Source organism: Tachysurus vachellii, chromosome 12 (genome assembly GCF_030014155.1).
Source record: "Tachysurus vachellii isolate PV-2020 chromosome 12, HZAU_Pvac_v1, whole genome shotgun sequence".
Lineage (NCBI taxonomy): Eukaryota > Metazoa > Chordata > Actinopteri > Siluriformes > Bagridae > Tachysurus > Tachysurus vachellii.
The window spans coordinates 22,827,254-22,850,461 of NC_083471.1; the positions used below are offsets into that span (position 1 = coordinate 22,827,254).

Sequence of the window (23,208 nt, forward strand, 5' to 3'; positions counted from 1 at the left end):
AACAACACGAAGTATCCCGAGTATCGTGTAACATATCATTTTATTTATATTTTTTATTAGGAAAAAAAAACTTTTGGCGTCAACAAAACCGTTTATAAACTACTGATATCCACGACACAGTGACAAACAATTTTCAAATTATTATGCCATCAGAGGCATCTTTATATCAGGTAGACCCCGAAGAAAGTAATTTAAAAGAGATGATAACAATAATAATAATAATAATAATAATAATAATAATAATAATAATAATAATAATATCATCATCATCATAATAATAATAAGGAATGTACGTGGCAGAATATCGCAAATGCATTAGTATGGGGGATAAACAGTAAAAATGAATAAATGTATGTTAATAGATTGTCGTTATTATTATTATTATTATTATTATTATTATTATTATTATTATTATTATTATTATTTACACATTCCTATTACTATAGCTTGTTTTTCTTGTTCTTATTTGAATTATTTGGCAGACAGTTTCTGGTAATCAGACAGCTGAAATCTGAAATATTTGGTTTGTCGGACCATCAGTTCTGTCTTTACAGCCTGATTTCAGTTCAGGGTAAAACCGCGCGCGGGATCAGCAGCCAATCAAAAGGCTTGATTTCACCCATGAGAGAACTTTATACAAAGTTCGCAAACAATGCGGTTTGTGCAGTGGATTAATCTCGGAAACGCAAAGAACGTTCTTGTGCACGTCCACTGTTATGCGTCCTGCTGTTGCTCAGCTGTAAACCGCTTCTCACTTTGTCCTTCCTGACGATCCTGAACCGTTCACCGCTGCGGTGTGGGTCTCGGTAACGCAGCAGTGAGTGGGGACATGTGCGTGGACAGATGCGGGGACAGCTGGGGCTCAGCTCCACCCTGCAGCAGAACTCTAGGTACGAGCGGCCTCTGTAGCGCTGGAGGTGCCGCAGTGGGTCCTCTGTAAAAATACAGTCCTGCTCCCGGGTCCAAACTGGACACTATGCTCTGTGGATAAAAATACGGCGACGGGAACATTCTCTGAAGAGCAGAGTAGTTTCCTGCTTCGGCAAGGAGCTCCAAACCAACTGCCGTCTGTCGCTTCCACTTTGTCCTTGATGATGGAAAAAATACATAATCTAATATTAATATTGGTGTATTTATTTTTTATTTTTTAACGAATTTAATGAACTTTTTTTAAAAACTTGTTTTAGGACATTACAATATAAATTATGTATAATTATTATGTTTATATAAGGATATGTTTATCTGTGCATGCGTTGGGTTTTTGTTTAGCACGTGTAAACCCATCTATCACTCAGCAAAGATCCATTTTCTGATAAATAATTCAGAATTCTAGCAATTGTGTAATTACAGCTTGGCGGCTTAATTATTAATACGCACGCAGTAATTTATTATTCATGCCCAAATATGTGGGTTCTTACTGTAGCCTGTGAGTTCGGTTTATACAAATGTTACAGCAGGGAAAAAACTAAAACTTTTATGGGATTTTTATTTTCGTCAAAAAATATTAAGTTGTTATAATGCACTGAGTTATAGATTGTGTTTATAGACAAAGACATTGTTTACAAGCCGCGCACTGGTTTACATTTACAAGCAGGCTACATGCACGACTTATTCATGATGCTCACCTGCGGTTCTGGTACCAGGTCTTGACCTGCGTGTCGGTGAGGTTGAGAGAGGCCGCGAGCTCCATGCGGTCCTGAACACTCAGGTATTTCTGGCGCTCAAAACTGCGCTCGAGTTGCGCGAGTTGGTGGTCGGTGAAGGCTGTGCGTGCTTTGCGGGGTTTCTTCAGCCGTGAGGACGGACTCTCTCTGCTGCTGGAGATTTCCCTTTCTGGTTCATCTTTGGCTAAAGCAAAAGATATAGATGACATTTCCACATTTCGAAAAAAAATCTAAAATAAACTAAAAAAATGTTCCCTTGTAAAAACGGTTCCAGTTTTTCACACCGGAGTCAGATTTGCAGCCAGGTTCTCTAGCCATTGTGTTTGCATTTGTATTTATTTTTTATTTTTTTGTTTGCTATTTGCTAACTATTTTTTTTCTGATGTCTCGAGTACAAAAGTAGTAAAAGTTCGAATCGGATTTGGACAAGCAAACAATTATCCACTTAACTGGGTCTCAGGGGGATGAGGAGCTCAAACATACTACAGATTCTACAGTAAAATAAATCTCAGTGCTAATCTGATTAGCACACGGACACATTGCAGTTAGTCGCCCAGATATTTCAGCTCTGACAAAAAGGTGAACTAATTTGATCTCCGCAAATAAATAAATAAATAAATTGATACATTAATAAATAAACTATAAAATAAGTTGTGTTATTTAAACGTACTTTTTACGAATAAGAAGTTAATTAATTAATTACACGAAACTACATGAACTATATTTTTAACCAAATTGTATATTTGAGCTGAGTTTTTGTGCTTTCCTGCTTAGGAGATGGAGATGTTAAGGAGATGGATGTCAAATCTAAGATAATAATATACTAGGAAGCTTTTTTAAGGATTCCTAAAGGATTCAAAAACCCAAAAAGAGTTTGTGTTTCTTACAAGATAAATCCACTTAAAACCTTGGATTAGATATTTTACTGCGTTATTTTTCAATATTGTATTTTCTAAGTCTATATTCTAAGTCTATATATATAAGCTGCACATGATCACAGCATTTTATACTTAAAGAAATGCTAGAGAGAAATATTTAAATTGCTCATGTATGTTTTTTGTCTAAAGGTTTTACAATTATGATTAAGTATTTAAGTACATTAAGTATTAAGTACATTATGTTGAAGTATTTTCCGTCTTTAATCTATGCTGTCTCTTACCCCGAAATTCACAATCCGATGATGAGTTGCTGTGCAGTCTGTCGGTGTAGTCCTCGGTCTCGCGCACTGAGTCTCCGCTGTTGCTGTACGGTGCGCAGGCGGCAAGCGGCCTGCAGTCCGCCAGAATGTCCCGGATTAAAAAAGAGGAGGTCACTGTCCTCGGTTGAGACATTACTAACGGAGACCCGGGCTCAGATTCTCGCCTCGGGGACGGTGGAGACGAGCAGTCACTGTCCATCTCCGAACGCGGGCTGGAGGCCGGAGAGCGACAGTCTCCCGTTAAAGCGCCTGCTGTGGAGACGCGAGGACTCGTAGGTCTGTGGGAGAGCAAAGAGTCGATCCCAAAACTTGAGCCGTTTGTTGGCACTTCCATTGTATAGTAAACACAGCGAGGAACAGTGCAGATCTTTCACTCGAGCATTTGTGCATCAGGTGACGAGAAATTGTCCTGCGTCTGGATTGACTTTTAATCAAGAAAAATGAAGTGGATGGATTTATCCTTGTCTTGGGAAAATTTTCATATAAAAATTAGTTTCCAAAATCCAAATAATACAAGGCTAACGACTTTTTCCTAAACTGTTCAGATCCGGTAAAGAATAAAGGTGCTGGTTATGAATAAAGTCAGGCGCAGTTCCATAAACCGAACTGCGCGAGCCCGAACCGAAACAGCATGATGCTTTCAGCACCACGGACAGGTACCCAGGTACCGCACCGACGCACGCTGATGCCTCAAATCGACTGAACCAAATCCCCGAGATATGTCAGTGTCATGCGAGTCGTGTAGCGAGGGAAGTTCAAACTTCTGCGTGGACTGAACAAGTGTAATAGCACACAGGAAAAGGCAGCGATCTCTCAGGACTTCTGGTGCCATCCTTTCTTAAAGAGAACAGCCAATGGCAGAAGAGAAGGATGAGTTTAAGGGTGTCCGTTACGCGCGTGTCCAGAGCGCCACGTCCCGATTGGCTGTTTCTTTCTTTTTCCTTTCTTTTTTTTGAGTGGGTGTGGGGTAACTGATAATATACATGCTGAGGGAGGGGTAGGACACACACATACACACGCACACACACACACACACACACACACACACACATAGAGGGTGCAAATTTCAGAATGTTTTGTATAGGACTGACTCACCTAACTGAAAGTAAAGTAAAAACAGGAGGTTGGAAGCCTTCTTTAAAATGACGCGACCAAAATAATTTAAATATAAACTAATAAAATAAGTTTTAAGCAGTAAGAGACACACTTTTGAACACTCCTACAGTGCACTATACCGTTTATAGATTAAACATGGATTCACTCACTACATATTAATTGATTATAAACTGGAAAAAAAAAAAAACCCTGACTTTGCCTCCTCCTGCTCCAAGAAGAAAAAAATACTCGTGGAAAAACATCATGGCCTTCCTAATTTCCTGGCAGATTAGTGATGTTTGATGAAATGAGTGATTTATTTGCAATTGTTAAATATAACAGCAGAATACGATCTTTAAAAGAAAAAAAATGTAAAAATGCAATTTTTAATAATCTGAACAGTTTTTACACATATGACTCGACCCAAACCCTAACCATAAGCTCAGTAGTCACAGAAATTGAGCAGTGTAAAGTGTTTTTTACTTTACATTAAACCATTATAATAAAAATTAAACCATAGTAATTATGGTGATAATGATGGAATTCTGAAGTGAAAACAACATGATTCAACAATTTAAGCAATGATTTATTGCATAAATAATGCACTAAAAGATGTTTCGTTGACTCAGAACTGAATACATGTGTCATACTCATCTATATTGACAATATGAACTGATATCACTACCACTCTCTCCATGTCCAGACTGTAAGACCAAAAAAAAAAAAAACTGATCTGAAGGATAAACTAGGAGATTATAGGGATAGTAATCTGCCTGTTAGTCCACATTATAAGTGCCCTGTCCCAGCAGTCCTCGTCTGGCTATCGAGTCCATGTAGTGTGCAGCCATGGCCTTCTTTCGTGCTTCAGGATCGCGGAAGGTGTCCAGAGCTGGTCCAATCTGCAGGAGATGGAAAAGAAATAATCACATGACATGTGAGTATAAACCCAGTGTACTGTAGCATAGTGAAGTCCATGCAACATGCTACTGTACCGGCAAGCTGTCTGGTTGTCCTAGACATGGTACACTAAATTGGAGTGTCAGTAAGAATTCTCGTGAAAAACAAGTCTCTTGGTTTGTCAGGGGATAACAAACTTTTTTCTGTGTAGATTTTCAGTATAGTGCAGGTTGCTACTTTTATAACAGCAGACAGGTACTGGGAAAGTCTTGGCTGAAACCTGTTCTTTGTACAATATGTGTGTTTGTCTTTTTGAGTGTGTGTGTTGTGTGTGTGTGTGTTGGCTGGTGGCAGGTGGGACACCACAAGGGCCTGATGAGCTGCAGTCATGGTGGTTTGGGTGCTGCTGAGTGTGAGACAAAAAGGTTCAATATTATACACTTACTGGCCAAATTAATAGGAACATTCAAACTCATTTATGCAATTATTCACTCAGCCATTCATATGGCAGCACAATGCATAAAATCATTCATATACATTCACATCAAGAGCCTCAGTTAATATTCAGATCAAATGCCAGAATGAGAAAAATGCAATGGCAATGTCTCGACTGTTCAGGCATGGCTGATCTTGTGGGAGGTCTCCTCTAGAATTCCCACAAAATAGCATGAAAAACAATAAAAAGCAAACAGTGAGAAGCGAGAAATGCTTTGTTAAGGAGAGAGGTCAGAAAAGAATGAGCAAATTGAGCTGACAGGAAGGCCACTGTAACTCAAATAACTACTCCTTACATCCACAGTGAGCAGAAAAGCATCATCAGACCTTGAGGCTACTACATTGGGCACAGGATCAGCAAAACTAAACAGCTGAAGAGCCATTCACTTTCAATGAGCCTTTTGTACTGTAATATAATAACTGTCTGAATTGGATGCCACCCAAGACAAAGTTGGTTCTTAATAAAATTATTTAGGATGATGTAAACAAGTCATAAAAATTGTAAAATGCTCCTCACGATCATTTATTCCAGTAAAGCAGCCGGAATACTGTCAAGAAGGCAACAGGAAACTGCTTGCTGGTGTAACACATTTAGTTGAGAAATTTATCAAACACCAAACCTGTCAGTCCAGAGCATATTATTCTATTTTCTATTTTTCTGCATGTTAAAAGCTTGCTTATATTTGTAACACATCTGAAATGCTTGATAGATGCTTCAAACGCTGCAAACATTGCTTCACTTAGCTTTCTTATCAAATCTAAGGGAACAGTTTGTTCAAAAATGTCACCGCATCACTACGGTTTATTTATATAATTTCCTTGTTTGTTGTTTCTTCTTGCTTTATTTTGTTCGAATTCCCTTCGTCTCTCTCTCAAACGCTTTTGGCACTTCAGTGCGGTTCTTTTTTTTTGAATTACAGTGCAAGAACACGGGGCCCACCAAAGGCAGAACGAGAGAGGCGTGAAGGAGAACCGCAACACAAACAAACAGATGATGGAGGGGGAGGAAGAAAAAAAAAAAGCGTTGCACACGGGAGATGCAAACGTCGAACCATGAGCCATCGGGAGCATGAGCTGACAGGCCATAATGAGCGGAGGTAAATCTTTTATAAGGTTAACGTTCTCTCCTCAACGTCAGCTGTCATACAAGGCAGAATTTAGCGCAGTGAAAACAAGATGCAAGGTACCCCCTCCACCCAACCCCCTCAATCCCCAACACACTCATTAGAGCCGACCGAGGCTGGACGACAGGACGAGGGAGACCGCGTGCACCCAGCCACGGGATGTGTAGGTAAATTTCAGAGAAGACGCATGCAGACAGGACGCAATGAAGGTAAAATGAAAGCCATGGAGAATAGAGGTGTAGGGTGGCAGACAAGAGATAGTGTGTGCATGCATATGTATGTGGGGGGAAAAAAAAGGAGTGTGTATGTTTTGTAAGCATGTGTGTGCTTAGCATGTGTGTGCGGGAGCTGGGTAGCTCAGCAGGAGTCTGATTCCCTCATAATTGGAAGCACTGGGTATTGTCAATAGAGGATTTTCAAGCTTCACCGGCAGCCGGAGCTGTCAGGATGATCGGTCGCACGACAGCGCAAAAGACCAATGGAAAAAGAACACTTTTAATCTAATTGGTGGCTTGAGCCGGGCCTATGATAGGGAGGGTGAGAGAGCTGGACTACTACACTGGCTTTGTGTGTGTGTTGTAAAGGAATCTGGAAAGAAATCATTACTTTCAATGCTGATTTTCCTCCCATGTGTCCTCTAACCCCAAGCTGTCTTGTCAAACACACACACATACACAGGTGATAAAGTCATGCGTTTATACTGGCTTTGAGAGCAGCTAAACTAATGCATCTCATCACCATCACTGATATACGCCCCTATTATCTGGGCAAACTGATCAAATAAGATAATATATCAACATTTTCTTGACTGTTAAAGTTTCAGCACACCTCAAATACTATAAATAATAAAGTAAATGTAGAGTCATGGGACTCAGCTGAATTGCTGTTCTAAAAAGAAGGAAGTGCAGGGTCTCACCTGCTGGAAACGGGGCAGTTTCCACATGGATGGTGGTTCCTCCAGAGGGCGACTCTTACGGAGAAGGGTGGTACGAGTGTCCTGGATCCTCTGAAGCTGAACCTGTGAGAAAGAAACAAGGTAGAGAAATAAACAACTTGATAAATACTGAATACTGAATTCACAAAGAGAAGGCTGGGCAATGTAACACGATAGCTCACACACAAACTATTGTATTCCAATTTCCTTTCTATTTTTAATAATGACTGAAAGAAGCCATATTTGCCATTAAGGGATGTACTTGGTGTGCAGCAATGTTTAGGTAGGTGGTAGGTGTCAGAATAACATCTACATGAATGTCAGGACACAAAGTTTTCCAGCAGATCATTGCTCAGAGCATCACACTGCCTACACCGGTTTACCTTCATAGTGCATCCTGGTGTCATCTCTTCCCCAAGTAAGCAACATGCACACACCAAATGATGTAAAACATGATTCATCAGAGCAAGGCGCATTTTCTATTGCTCCATGGTCCAGTTCTGATGCTCACATACCCAATGGTAGATGCTTTTGGTGAAAGACAGTGGTCACCAACGGCTCTCTAACTGGTCTGCAGCTATGTAGCTGCATACACAACTAACTGTGCTGTACTGTGTGTTTTGACACCTTTCTATCATAGCCAGCATGAAATGTTTCTGCAATCTGTGCTACAGTAGCTCTTCTGTGGGATCAGACCAGACAGGCAGGCCTTCTCTTGCCATGCGCATCAGTGAGCCTTGAACACCCATGACCCTGTTACTGGTTTACTGGTTGTCCTTCACTGCACCAGTATATCAGGAACATCAGGAGATTTTCAGTAGTCTAAATGTCACAATATGTCCCTTGTCAAAGTAGCTCAGATCCTTAAGCCTGTTCATTTTTTCCTCTTCCAACACAACGTAGACTCGTGCTAAGTTAAGCCTTGCTGCCTAATATATTCCACCCCTTGACAGGTGCCTCTGTAACGAGATAATCAATGTTATCTCTTTCTAATCTAGATACCTTTTGTACTTGGACTTTTCTATAATGTTATTAAACTTTCAAATGTGTTTTATGCCTGAGGATTGTATTTCTAAAGATCTTTTAAATGAGCTCATTATAAAAAAAGGAGGATAAGTAAATAAACTCGCCTTTTCCCCTTTACTTTATTAATCTAATCCCTATTTTGTTCTTAGTGCTGTAACTACATCGTCTTGCAAAAGTAAAATCATGAATCCACACAAACCAGCTACTATTAACCTCTTGATACCCGAATGTCCTCATACTGTATGAGGACATAACATTTTATCACACTTCATTGTCTATATATATTTATTGTACCAACCTTATATGAGGACTGTTAAGTATAAATCTTTTGCCAAACTGCTTCCTTGAAAACACTGATTAAATTTAGTTATCAGCTATGAATTAAGAGAAACAGTCAGTAGAAATTGTAATGTACACAACAGTAGCATACGAGTCTCAGGAGGTTAAAGAATTGAAGGGGAAAATTTAGTATAGCCCACAAAATATATTTTGCACAAAGAGGTGACTATAATTATTCATTCCTCTATTGCAAGCCCTAAATTAGTTCTTGTGCAATCAGAAGTCACATAATTAGAAACAAACAGGGTCTAGAAAGAAATTGTGGAAAAGTATCAGTCAGGGTTTGGTTCTGGTTATATTTTATACTATTAATAATATCCCTCTAATGATAAAAAGTATACTGTGATCTTACCTTCTTAGTCTGGTGCTCCAGCAGTTCTTTGTCTTTGGCCTGTTGCTCCTCTAGCCACCTCTGGCCATACTTAAACTTCAACAGCTCTGATATTGGAGTGGAAGGCCTGCGGATGATATAAATAAATGTGCTCTGAATTCATCCTCACATCCTCTTTATCTTTGCTTTATTCTTTATGCTCATCTACCTGTAAGCACATCTTACGCCTTGCCACAGCTGAATAACTGGAGCCTGTGGTATATCTTAATTATGATCTCTGGTAAGATGCCGATCTCAGCTCCACCCCCTGCTGTTCATTTTATTGCATCATTAGTACACACCGCATGTCTCAATGAGTGCTAGATAAACATCCTGATGACTTTGGACAGAAACAGCAAAGAAAGCTTAAGGCCACAGTTTCATCCAAAGATGGAAAATATTGCCAAACACTGGCTAAGAAGAGTGTTGTTGTTTGCTGCTACCTTTTTGTTACCCGCAAATCTTTGGTGTCTAATATTAGGAACAGGTGTAAAACTGGGGAAACATCTTTCACACCGAGATGAGACGAAGGCTTCTATTTCTGCATGACCCACGTACAGTATCTGATACTTTTGATATGGTGAGGATATATTTGATAAGAAGGACAATGCAGTGTTCAGGAGATCACAGAGGTGTTTTCAATAACATAGAAATGTCAGAACTCTAGTGGGCGATATACATGACATGCTTTTACGGGTAAATATTCAATGACAATATAATGAAATAATTTCTTATTCTTTCTAACATCACATCCTGAAGAGTTTTATACCTTTTATATACGTCACTTACACTTTATTAATAAAAGGACAACACACCATATTTTTTATTTGTTTCCTGTAACCAGTTCCATCATTAACAGCACAATTCTCTATGAACCGGGTGTATTAAATTTCTCTCCAATCAGAAATAAGTACTCATGAGCAAGTCAAATACTAAATACTAAACACAAAACATGATATTTTAGTAATATATCACATGCACAATATTATTACATTTCCAGCAATACGACAATGTTTAGGCAAAACAGCAGGACGAATAGTTACTTACATTATATTTCTTTTCATTAGTAATCTATATTTCTTCATAGAAATATATTATTACTAGTACAAAAAAAGTGGGGCAGATTAAGATTATGAAGCAAAGCAAAGGTTCCGTGATATACTCTGAAGAATGTGTTATCGTTTTCCTATGAATTTGTTTTATATCATGTTTAAGATTTGTTTTAATATTTAAAAGGTTCAAAGGTCAACATCCAGTGGTAATCTGAATTTTACATTGAGGATGTCAGTAAATTAGACTTTCCCTCGTGTGTGTGTGTGTGTGTGTGAGTGTGTGTAGTTTTGCATTATACATGTGAATATACAGCATATATAGTGTGTATTCTGCATTATACATGTAGAGCGTGCAAGTATTGCTGGGACGACACTGTGCTAGCATTGTAGCGCTGCCTCATTAGGGCTGACCTTGGCATTGGTGAGTAGCATTTGATGGATAGAGAACAGGACCAAACAAGTCCCTGAGGAGCCATGATCTTATCTTTTATTGCTCCATCCCTTTCTCCAGACTGAACAGACACACGCCGGCCTCTCACACACCCCATGCATCAAGCGTGGAATAAATCTGACACAGAGTAATGTGTGTGTGTGTGTGAGAGAGAGAGAGAAGGAGAGAGAGAGATTATTATTTTGAATAATTCAGCTCCACTGCAACACCTATGTGTTAAAGGAGGAAAAAGTAAGCGTAGATTTCTAGAGAGAGGGAGCTCGAGGCAGCGTTCGCTCTGCTTGCGGCTGTGATAACCCTGCTTTTGCTCTAACTACAACCCTCGTATTGTATCTCTGCACGCATTCCCAGTCAGACGTCTTCCTCTTTTCCATTTTTTCTCTCTCCTCTTTCCTTTTCTCTTTCAGTCACCCGACTCGGAAGACATCCCAGGAGCACTTTTACACACTACAAACTCCCGTTTGCCCTGGGTCTGCAGACAGGATACTGATCATTTGCATAGTGAAGCTGTTCCCAAGATAACCATCTGCCCACTTATGCTCAGAGCTGAAAATAGTCTGCGTGTATAAGGACAAAAGAAAAAAGAAACATTGTTAAGAGCGTGGTTGTGCGCTTATAGTCCGTCTGGCGTTCCGGCCTGGCTGTATTCCCACCTTGCACCCGGTATTCCAAGGATAGTCTCCAGGACTTTTCAAAATAAAGTGCTTACTGAAGTTGAATAAATAAATTTTGACGTTTCTATGGTGGGGGGCACGGTGGCTTAGTGGTTAGCACGTTCGCCTCACACCTCCAAGTTTGGGGGTTCGATTCCCGCCTCCACCTTTTGTGTGTGGAGTTTGCATGTTCTCCCCGTGCCTCGGGGGTTTCCTCCGGGTACTCCGGTTTCCTCCCCCGGTCCAAAGACATGCATGGTAGGTTGATTGGCATCTCTGGAAAAATTGTCCATAGTGTGTGATTGCGTGAGTGAATGAGTGTGTGTGTGTGTGTGTGTGCCCTGCGATGGGTTGGCACTCCGTCCAGGGTGTATCCTGCCTTGATGCCCGATGACGCCTGAGATAGGCACAGGCTCCCCGTGACCCGAGGTAGTTCGGATAAGCGGTAGAAGATGAGTGAGAGAGTGAGTGAGTTTCTATGGTGCATAAATTCATCTTTTTCACTAAAATAGTACCTAAACAGTGAGTGTTGTCCTTTATAGTCTATGAATTTATTTCTCTTTTTTAAATGCCCCTTTCTGGCTGCTTTATAAGGTGACATTACAATTATTACCCAATCTTTTTCGAGTCTAACCCCTGATACCATCATATTCACTGTTTGTGCACTACATAACATAAGCATTTCAGCTCTGTAGACTTTACTTAGAGTACTACATGCTTTACAAGACTTTTCAGATTTATTTAATGGTTTAAAATGTCGTGGTCATTTTACCTTCCTTTACATGGCTTCAGCTCTGTGGAAGGACATTGTAATAAAATTCAAATAAATTCAAATAAAGTCTTTTAAAATGAAAGGAATTTATTGAAATTAAATTGAATTTAATGAAAAATAAATAAATAAATAAATAAAAAGGAAAAGGATAGACTTTACTCCTTAATCCAGTGGGAATATGTGCTGCATGATTCCTGAATTTTGTAGGATTTCTGCGCAATTTTATGTCCCCAGTTATATAATGTGTAATAATTCACAATTTCTCTCAATTTCAAACACACACTTACCGTGTAGGTAGGCCGAATGTGATGTCCTGTGGTAATTGTACTGGAGCAGACTTGAAGGTTTTGGAAGCGACCGGGCGTCTGATATCGTGAGTGGCGCGGTACTGATGCAGTTCTTTAGCTGTGACCAGGCCAGACTTTACGCCTTCACGATTCAGTGCCACAAAGTCCCGCTCTGCCTTCCTGTACTGTGCAGACTTGGACATGGACAGTGAAGGAGTGTGCCAGTTGGAAAGGGCTGAGAGCACAAGCCAGAGATCAACAAAAGAGAGAAAATACACAAGGATGCATAATGACGGATACATAATGTTGGATATTCTCACAGTCTGGAGGCACAGACTGCAAACCAAGGTCTCTAAACAATTTAATGGGTGGAAGTTACATAAAACTAGAAGGATTTTTTTTCTCATTGACTTCACTTTAATTTCCACCAATATACACAAACCTCTACCTCCAGAACTAGAGCTACCAAAGCAATCATTGTCATGAAATCTCTTTCAAGCACACTCAGACATTCAAGTTATAACTCTATAAACATTTATTATCTCGTAATGATTTATGAGGGTGTGAAGGGGTGTTTGTGGGCGTGTCTCTAAAACGACTGACAACATCCCAGACCAAGAAGCTGGTTTCCAAACTGCTTCGTCCATGTTTGTATAACACACTCATATTGGACGTGATCTAAAAAAAATTACAACTTTTACTTTTTATCATTTCTAAATAATTTTACACGTTATTTGTATTTGTAAGAAATGAAAAACGTTTTGCTCTAAAGACGACTCTAGCACCTTTAATGTCTAGGTTTAAAAGGAAATGTGATACCTGCGTACACCCTACATGTATATATATATATACAGTATATATATATATACATATATATATATATATACTGTATATATATATACATGTAGGGTGTACGCAGGTATCACATTTCCTTTTAAACCTAGACATTAAAGGTGCTAGAGTCGTCTTTAGAGCAAAACGTTTTTCATATATATCCTTTTATATATATATATATATATATATATATATATATATATATATATATATATATATATATATATATATATATATATATGCATATATATATGCATTTTGGTGTTCAGGCAGTTTAAAATTGAAAAAGAAACAGTTAGGAAGCTCAGGGTTTGGTTGATCACCTACCCTCTGCTGCTCCACCATCTTGAAAGGTGGTCACTGCACCGTAAACAAAGTCTGGTCCGGGACAGAACAATCCTCTGGATTTGATCTTCCCAAGTTTAGGCTATAGATGATAAGAAAAAAATAGATTTTTTCTTTTTGTGTACCGAGTTACTGGATGGTTATAAGTTCAAATCAAAGTACCACAAATTTACTTTCAATTTCAAATGGCTTTGGATGAAATCATCTCCTACATTAATATATTTTAATACTAAATAGTGGAAGTAAGCAGGGAAAAGACAAATAATATCATATTACAATACTTCAGAGCATTTCTATGGTAATATATACAGTCGTATGCAAAAGTTTAGGAACCCCTGAGAATTTCCATGATTTTCATTTATAAATGTTTGGGTGTTTGGATCAGCAATTTCATTTTGATCTATCAAATATAATCACATCAATATTTAGTAGAGCCTCCTTTAGCAGACATAACAGCCTCTAGATGCTTCCTATAGGCTGTAATGAGTGTCTGGATTCTGGATGAATGTATTTTGGACCATTCCTCCTTACAAAACATCACCAGTTCAGTTAGGTTTGATGGTTGCCGAGCATGAACAGCCCGCTACAAATCACCCCACAGATGTTCAATGATATTCAGGTCTGGGGACTGGGACGGTTATTCCAGAACATTGTACTTGTTCCTCTGCATAAATGCCTGAGTAGATTTTGGGTCGTTGTCTTGTTGAAATATCCAGCCCCGGCGTAACTTCAACTTTCTTTTGCATCACTCTCCCGTACAGCTTCACCTTGTGCAAAGTGCTCTGAATTGTTGAACGATGCACAGTGACACCATCTGCAGCAAGTTGATGTTGTAGGTCTTTGGAGGTGGTCTGTGGGCTGTTTTTGACCGTTCTCACCATCCTTCGCCACTCCAATATTTTACGTGGCCTGCCATTTCTGGCCTTAACAAGAACTGTGTCTGTGGTCTTCCATTTCCTCACTATGTTCCTCACTGTGGACACTGACAGCTTATATCTCTGTGATAACTTCTTGTAGCCTTCCCCTAAACCATGATGTTGAACAGTCTTTGTTTTCAGGTCATTTAAGAGTTTTTTTTGAGGCCTCCATGTTGCCACTCTTCAGAGGAGAGTCAAAGAGAACTTACAATTGGCCACACCTGTCTATGAAGTTCAATGCTTAAGGAGTTCACCAAACCAATTGTGTGTTCCAATTCATCAGTGCTAAGTAGTTACAAGTATTCAAATCAAAATGGCAAGGGTGCCCAAATTTATGCACCTGTCTAATTTCTTTTTGATGCATATTGCACATTTTCTGTTAATCCAATAAACCTCATTTCACTACTGAAATATTACTGTGTCCTTCAGTTATTTGATAGATCAAAATGAAATGGCTGATCCAAACACCCAAATATTTCTAAATGAAAATCATGGAAATTGTCAGGGGTTCCTAAACTTTTGCATACGACTGTTTGTTACCAAACTACCAGAAAATCGTTCAAACAGCACTGTTGTTCAGGATCCTAAAAAGCTGTGGTCTCTAATACTCTGTCTTCCCTGTCAATCACAACCACTAGCTAATCATGGGCATCTGTGAGATCATGTATGTGGAAGAAATCAGATAGCGCTTTCATTGAAGTGTGTAAGGCTGCCCTGTGACATAGGATGAAATGCAGTTTGAAAAATTGTGTCCCAGAGGAAGCGTGTATCCTTCACCTTTCTGGGTTGGTAGCTGTTATATGAAAAGGAAAGCCTGGCTGGTAGGTGGGAATTCACCGGTGACCAAATTTGGGGAAAAAATGATTAAGGCTTGATCGGAAGGTCAAGGTTCAAGCCACAGAACTGCCAAGATGCCACCACCCAGCTCCTGAGCAAGACCCCCAACCATCCCTGATCAATCCTGACCCTGTACTCTTAATTTTTGTTTTTTTGTTTTTTTTTATTAAGCAGGTATACCTCAGAAAAATGTACTATGCTATACTTTGTCACGTTATTGTTAGTATATTGTTATAACACATCAGCCTAATCTATACTTCAATATTTACAGAGGTTACATTCCAAATCTATCTGAAAGCTGTGAAAGAGTGTCAGTTCATAATATTCTGGCTCTTTCCTAACTTTTAACCAATCTATAAATCACAGAATATCATATGCTTTCGGAACACGTAAGAGAAAAGTGGGTGATTATTACAGATCCTCAGTCAAAAACAAGGACTCAATCTACCCTCCTAACAGGTTGTAGTTCATTAACATTATGTACTGCATGGTTTACAATTCAAGACTCATAACTATGAGGTGAGTGACAAGTATACAGCAGGAGAAAGCAACAGCGTGAGGCTGTAAGTGAGGATCTGCAGGGGATTATTGTTTGGCAGAGCCACTGGCTGTTCTATTGACATTCAAAGTAAAACACCGTAAGGCTTTGTTTTAAAAGTGACGTACCACAGATTAAATATCGAAACTCCAGTAAAGATGACAAGTAAACTGCAGGTGAGTGAGCACAGGGCACTGATGTTTTCTGGGTTTAACAAAAAAAAACACAGCTTTGCTCTGGTGTTTCTTTCTTATATTGTAACATGAACAAGCTAGTCTAAAAGGTAGAATTCAAGTACATCAATCATGGATCATCGTGGAGTTGTGAAAGTGAATATGCTTTTGCCGAAGACAAAGCACTGCGATATTTACATTTACGCCAGTGTGCAGACACCATTATCCAGCATTACTCACATTTGATTTCAATTTATACAATTTATGGTTAAGGGCCTTGCTCAGGGGCCCAGAAGTGGCAGCTTGGGGGGCCTGGGATTCAAATTCTGATCAGTAGACCAACGCCTTAACCACTAAGCTACCACATCCCTATATGAGACTGTAAATATCAGCGGAGGTGAGGATAAAAACCCAAATGCAGGGATAACCAAAACACCATTTATTAACAAAAAATGTCAAACATAAACAGGGAAAACAATCCCAAGAACTAGAAACATTGACATGGAGACAGAGCACATAAACCAACACAGACAAAGATGATGCGGACTCTGTGAAGTCACATGCAACGTGGAGTAAACAAATAGTCATAGTAATTAACGGGCAATTAAAAACAGGTGAGTAAAAACGAGAATCACGTGACACATACACACTGCACGAACATCCCCTAATGTACAGGCAGAAAATGTAAAAGTCAGTAAAAGTCTTAAAGGGTACAACAATCTGTCCTGAAAAAAAAAAAACCTTAAAGAATGTCGATTATCCTGAAAACTGCTGTATAACCGACTGTTTTCAGTTTAACTACCTAGGTGTGAGAATGGATTAGATATCATTGGACCCCCCACCAATGATCCTCGAATACCCCCACTGTGGATCACGTACAGATAATGGTGTCCGCTGAATACTGACCAAAACCCGCAGCCCTTTTCTGATTCATTCCCAGCCTGACCTGTCCAGAACTTGGTTAACATCTTTGCTGCAACACATTTAAGTCTATCTCCAATCTTTAAAGGCCAATCTTGTGGGTCTGTGCCACAGAGCTGTGCTCGGCCATCCCTTTAATCCTCTCAGCAATTTCAATCTGCAGATTGTTTTGAAGGGATCATTTAGAGATGCTTGAAGGAACGTGTTGACTGCTGGCGCAAAATGGCTAATCGGACCCCTCCGAACATTATTGTCCCTTTTCAGGACCAATAAATGCCTTGAAAGAGAAGGGGACAACAAAAAAGGCAAATCAGGAGGGGGATTATGTTAAGCAAAAGCTCCTTTTATATTCTCATTTACTGGTGATCTGTCCCTTTATTGTGTTTTGATTAACCAGGCATGGACCTACTGAAAAAGAGGGAAGAATGGAACTGCTCCACAAGTGGGGTCAGTGGGAGCATATTATTCACACAGTCTTAAAGGGACAGAGAATAGGGCACATAATCATCCCTTAGTGATGACACCCCTTCTGTCTGTCTTCAGTCTATTCCCTCTCGCTGGTTTTAATTTCGCCACGCCTTTGTCCCAGTCTTGCCCATGTATGCTTTTAGGATTTGGCTCAGCTGAGCTTAGATTAGCGCTGACCCTAAGAGTTTATCTGTGCAGTCTATGGTCACATCACTCTCCCATTCTCTCTCTCTCTCTCTCTCTCTCTCTCTCTCTCTCTCTCTCTCTCTCTCTCTCTCTCACATACACACACACACAAACACACACAGGTCCTCATATTGGTCCTCATCTTTACACAGGCTGTCTCTTTCAGATGACATCTGTGACTGTCTAAGCAAGATTTAGACATTTAGACAGTCATAATTAGGCGGTGTGCAGACTCCAGACCGCTGTATGTCTTTTTATTTCCAGCCTCAAATGGTAATCCCATTTACTTTTACTTATGGACTAATTTCCTTTATTAATCTGCCAAATTTTGTTAACCATTTAAAACAAACTGATGGATACTTTACTGTTAAACATTTTACTCGCTTAATTTAGTTCTGTCAATAAAATGAATGGCTGGCTTATTTATTTTGTGGAGAACTTGACCTTATTACTGCAAAAAAGATACCTGTGCATGTAAATATTTGTAAAATATATGTGGGTTGTAATTGTATATTGGCTGATTCTTTTTGCTTTTTTCTAGAAATACTGTAAATGTCTAATTACCAATAGATAGAAAACAGATTCAATCTTAAAATTAATGGAAAATTCTAGAAATAGGTTTAATAAGCTTGTATTTGTGCTTCTATTTCACAAAAACTATTAGATCAATTTGTGTGTGTGTGTGTGTGTGTGTGTGTGTGTGTGTGTGTGTGTGTGTGTGTGTGTGTGCGTGTGTGTCTCCAGTCTATAAATGAATGAATATAATGACATATTTGAAACATTTTCTGGTAGAAAACCTGCCCAAATACACATCATACTTTTCCCAGTTCAGGGAATATCAGTATTACAATATGGATGCTGTGCACTGAGATTAAGTTAAATTAAAATAAATATAAATACATAAATTGATTAATTGATTAATTCATTTAAAGTTTGCAGGTCGCAGTCATTGAATTCAAAGCCAATGGGCCAATGCATGAAAATACATACTGGATATTATGCATCATGCACACACACATTCACACTTGAGTCATTTACATCTAGAATCAATTAGCCAATCTGGCCATCGACAGACTTTTGGTTGAAGTGGAAAAAAACTCAGAGAAAACCCAAATGGAGTTCATCCATAGAGAGTAACCAGAGTTCAGAGTCGAACCCAGGATCCTGGAGCTGTGAGGCTGCAATTCTACCAACTAAGTAAATAAATACCTAAATAAATAAATTAAAAGAGAAAGAAAGAGGACGGAAAACAAAGATGATCATCCTAAGATTCGACACACAGTAAACCATGAGCCAACGTCTAGATTATGTGGTTTTTGGAAAGAAGGTCTCCAAAATGTGCCTAGATTCTGCAGTCACAAAGTTTGGTTTAATCCGTCAGTTATTGCCCCTGAAGCCTCTCATCTCGTCTGACTCCTCCCTGACAGACAGGCACCAGGAATCTCGTTTTCTGAGTCCCACACTGAGATGAGGAGTCGATGGTGATGATTAGAAGATAATGGCGAGTAATGCGTCCCGATCTGTCTGCGCTCATTCAGATCAGCGCCATCTGGTGCCTGGCCAGAGCACAGCAGGCTTAAAACTAATCTCCAGCTTTCACTCAGTAAAAGGGAAATACTCTGTGATTGCATTACAAATAATAAATCCTCTCTTTATATTCGGATTATATCTTTTTCTTTATATACGGAGATGTCTGGGTTCTATCTGCTTTTTTTTTTTTTTTTTTAACAGTCCACACAAGAATGGGCACAAAGATATATATATATATATTAAGTATATAACACATGATTAAAAATTCATCATTCAAATCTCAGTTTCAATGTAAACACTATTAATAAGCTTGACATAATGAGACAAAGTGGCAATGTATCTATGAAACTATCATGTTTTTGCCTTATCACAACAGCAAAATCTATAAAGTCTTCATATCATTTCTATTCAACCCCAGCAACCCCCAAACACACACACACACACACACACACACACACACACACACACACACACACACACACACACAGACCTTCTTTCTCCTTTAAAATGCACACCCTTCCTATTATGAGTGGCTAATCCTGCAGTTCGGGGGATAACTGATGAGATGCTTCCAAATACAAGAACAGCTAATTGGCACCATGTGTCTGGGTTACCTCAAGCAGTAAAAATGAGTATATAATGCATAATATCTGTCCTTAACTTTCCCCTGTTAAAGTCAAAAACCCTGTTGAATTAGCTCAAACAAATATTAAAGCTATAAGCCTTTATGTATATACATACATCTAAAAATAGTTGGAATAAAAACCTAAACGTATAATTGTACAAATATCATATACACCCCTCATTGTTGGTAAATCACAATGATGTATGTGTGTACCTTTCATTACTTTCTCATTACATTGATTCATCAGGTACACACTCATTATGTCTCCCAAGCAATGTGACGTATAGGCTCCTGCACTCCCTCAGCTATGATAGACTACACATGGGCAATGGTCACTTTACACTGCTCATTTGCATAGGGTTATTTATTACGTGGGTGCTTTATGGTTTATGCATTGGGCTTTGTTCTTATGTATCTGTGTCGCTGGGTTTGCACCTACACTGGGCCCAGCTGGATACCATAAATAATGAGCCAGTACACTGCTACCTTGTCCTTATGGAAGATGAAATAGTTTGGCCTAAGAGTTAGTGAGCTTGTGAACCTAAATGCATTTCTGACACGCTCTTCATTTCTAAGGCATATATTTTAGTTGCCCTTAGTACAAATTTATCTGTCTATGAAAGCTTTAGACATCATGTCACATCGGCATAACCTTCTTCTGACATCCTCACAAGTCCTACATGTGTATGAGTTACTGATGGACTTGTGTGTGTTCTGATCACTGCAGTACATTTTGCTTACGTACCGTACAGATGTAATGCACACATTGTTTTCTCCTCACACGTGCTACAGAAAACAGTGTGCTTAAGCTAATGCTAATGAGTATGAATAGGAGGCTGCGAATGGGACCCAGCCGGCTTGCTGCCCAGCAGGTCCCATTCAGGTCCCTGAGAACAACAGAAGCCCCAAATCTGCCCCCCTGATCTCTCATTTACTGGTCATCAGGGAACGCAGGCATGAAAATGGGATTTATTGGCCATGCCTCATCAAAAGGGAATTAAGTGTGGAGGAAAGTAGAGGAGAAGAGAGGTGAGGACAAGACAGAACAGGACAGGAGAGGACAGAAAAGAGGAAGAGAGGAAAGAACAGGAGAGGACAGCAGAGGAGAATACATTCTTCTTCTTGTTCAGCTCACAAAAACACAACCCCTTTCATCATGTAGTAATAAAATGAGTTTGTTAGACACAAAGCCAAAGCTCTGGTCTAGATACATGTGCTACTCCACACAACTTAGTCCAATCCATCTCATGTACACACTGAGAACCATTAGCACTGGTGTATATTACTGTGATATATGTCCCCTTTCCCGGTGGGACAGCCATACATCAAAACTGCCTGAAGCACACAAAACTTCTCTTATGATAAACTGCTCTTTTGCAGTATACTAGGATCCCACAGCAGCTACTGTATGTAAGTACAAAATTCTCTTACAGTATGTGTCCTGCCACAGTACATCCTGATAATGTCTCTGAGAATGTCTCTTAGCTATCGGATAGCACGACCCTTCACTAGACTTCCATGATGTTTTTTTTTGTCCACAGATTTGTAAATTTGTCTAAATTAGTCTAGGGGGGCACGGTGGCTTAGTGGTTAGCACGTTCGCCTCACACCTCCAGGTTTGGGGGTTCGATTCCCGCCTCCGCCTTGTGTGTGTGGAGTTTGCATGTTCTCCCCGTGCCTTGGGGGTTTCCTCCGGGTACTCCGGTTTCCTCCCCCGGTCCAAAGACATGCATGGTAGGTTGATTGGCATCTCTGGAAAATTGTCCGTAGTGTGTGATTGTGTGAGTGAATGAGAGTGTGTGTGCCCTGCGATGGCTTGGCACTCCGTCCAGGGTGTATCCTGCCTTGATGCCGATGACACCTGAGATAGGCACAGGCTCCCCGTGACCCGAGGTAGTTCGGATAAGCGGTAGAAAATGAGTGAGAGTGAGAGAGTAAATTAGTCTAATAATTCACATTAATATTTTCGATTCTTGCCTGTTAAATCTAGCAAATCAACCAGCCAAATTGATTCTTGAGTGCACTCAAAGAAAAACACCCCAGAAATCAGCCCCAAAAAATGGTTTGAACGAATAGCTTGTGTTTTTGTGGTATTTTATAGTCACAAGACATTCTGTCCGTTTTCTGTGACATAACAGTAGTGGCGCCTTTGGTGTTTTTTTTTTTTAGATCATTTGCCACTATTATATCAAATACTATCTGGTGCTTAGGACACATTTTTCCATAAAATAAACTATATGGAATCATGAAATAATGAATTCTTCAAGCTACATCTTCTTCCTAATCAGCTCTCTATAAATTCCTGTCTCTAGTTGTGAATGAGTTCCCGCAACCTCTGTCCACAAATACAAATAGTCTTTGGAGGTCTGAGGGTGAATGATCTGCATTACAGCTCAAAACCAAGTCACAAGAGAGAAGAAACAGAGAAACATCAGGCAATGCCAAAATGACAAAAGCCTTAATCCTCACAGATGACTCCTCCATTGTTCCGGAGCAAGGCCAAAAGCTGTAGCTAAAATGGCTCACAATGGAAACGAACGAGAAATCCTTGATCTTGTGGGACTATAGCAACATGCACATGGTTCATTATCATAGTCATTTAAATACAGTAATCCTATTTTCTGCATCAGTCAAAAGGGGCATATCAAATAACCCTGGAGAACGGTAAGAGGCAGAGGAGGGGTGCGACCAGGCAAAGATCAGCTGAATGCAGAATGGCTTGAGGAGTGTAAAAGGATGGGAATGACTTGGCTGTGACAAGACATTATATTTAAGTTATGCTGATAAGGAATGAAGAAATAAAGGATTTGTTTCATCCTTCCTTCTGCTCCACTGGAAGAGTTGATGAAGTTGAAGAAGAATAGGATGAATGATATGTTGTGAATAGCAGCAGTGGATAGAGAAGGCAAGATGGAAAGGAAATGGGGCATTAATTGAAACTATGGCAAACATTTGGAATAGACGGAGGTCAACAGTTTTTAAGCTAAACTAGTAGGTGGTGGTACAGTAGTTGGACTTTGAACCAATATGAGTTTGGGGATCATCTGTAGACAGTTGTTATTTAACTACTATGATTTAAGAAAATGTACTGCCACCTGGTGGTTGTACTAAATATGACATGACAAAAATGTGTTTATTTGTAGATAGATTTCCTATCAAGTCTTTTACACACACACACACACACACACACACACACACACACACACAGAGAGAGAGAGAGACACACGCACACGCACACACACACACACACAACACACACGCACACACACACTAACTTCTTCATACCTTCATTATAAGTGGATTGTTGGTCATTGAGTCTCTGACCACTCCGACATGTGCAGAGTTCATCTCCACCACTCTGGAAAATATTAACTTTTATTTCATTCTTTATTTTTAATCTAAGAGCAAACCAAATAGATCAATACATTACCTAGAAAGCAGTAAACAAGCTAACTAAATTACCTGGAGGAACCTCAG

At 39.5% G+C, this 23,208-nt stretch overlaps 2 protein-coding genes across 2 annotated transcripts in view; both read right to left on the reverse strand.

Annotated features, from left to right (window-relative positions):
- Window positions 1-451: 451 nt before the first annotated feature.
- barhl1a (BarH-like homeobox 1a) lies at window positions 452-3,265 on the reverse strand. Its single transcript, XM_060883532.1, has 3 exons — window positions 2,824-3,265; window positions 1,626-1,848; window positions 452-1,087 (listed from the first exon to the last, which is right to left on the reverse strand). Exons 1-3 carry the CDS (start codon window positions 3,194-3,196, stop codon window positions 784-786), a joined length of 900 nt encoding a protein of 299 aa, XP_060739515.1. The 5' UTR covers window positions 3,197-3,265; the 3' UTR covers window positions 452-783.
- Window positions 3,266-4,638: 1,373 nt separating this feature from the next.
- Window positions 4,639-23,208, reverse strand: part of cfap77 (cilia and flagella associated protein 77) — an 18,698-nt gene continuing 128 nt past the window's right edge. The window contains exons 1-7 of the mRNA XM_060883832.1: window positions 23,194-23,208; window positions 23,017-23,089; window positions 13,519-13,618; window positions 12,358-12,592; window positions 9,125-9,230; window positions 7,390-7,491; window positions 4,639-4,856 (exon numbers count right to left, since the gene is read on the reverse strand). The exon at window positions 23,194-23,208 is cut by the window's right edge and continues 128 nt beyond it. Of these exons, the coding sequence (XP_060739815.1) occupies window positions 4,734-4,856; window positions 7,390-7,491; window positions 9,125-9,230; window positions 12,358-12,592; window positions 13,519-13,618; window positions 23,017-23,079 (729 nt within the window). The 5' untranslated portion in view covers window positions 23,080-23,089; window positions 23,194-23,208 and the 3' untranslated portion in view covers window positions 4,639-4,733. The remainder of the gene's footprint in view (window positions 4,857-7,389; window positions 7,492-9,124; window positions 9,231-12,357; window positions 12,593-13,518; window positions 13,619-23,016; window positions 23,090-23,193) is intronic.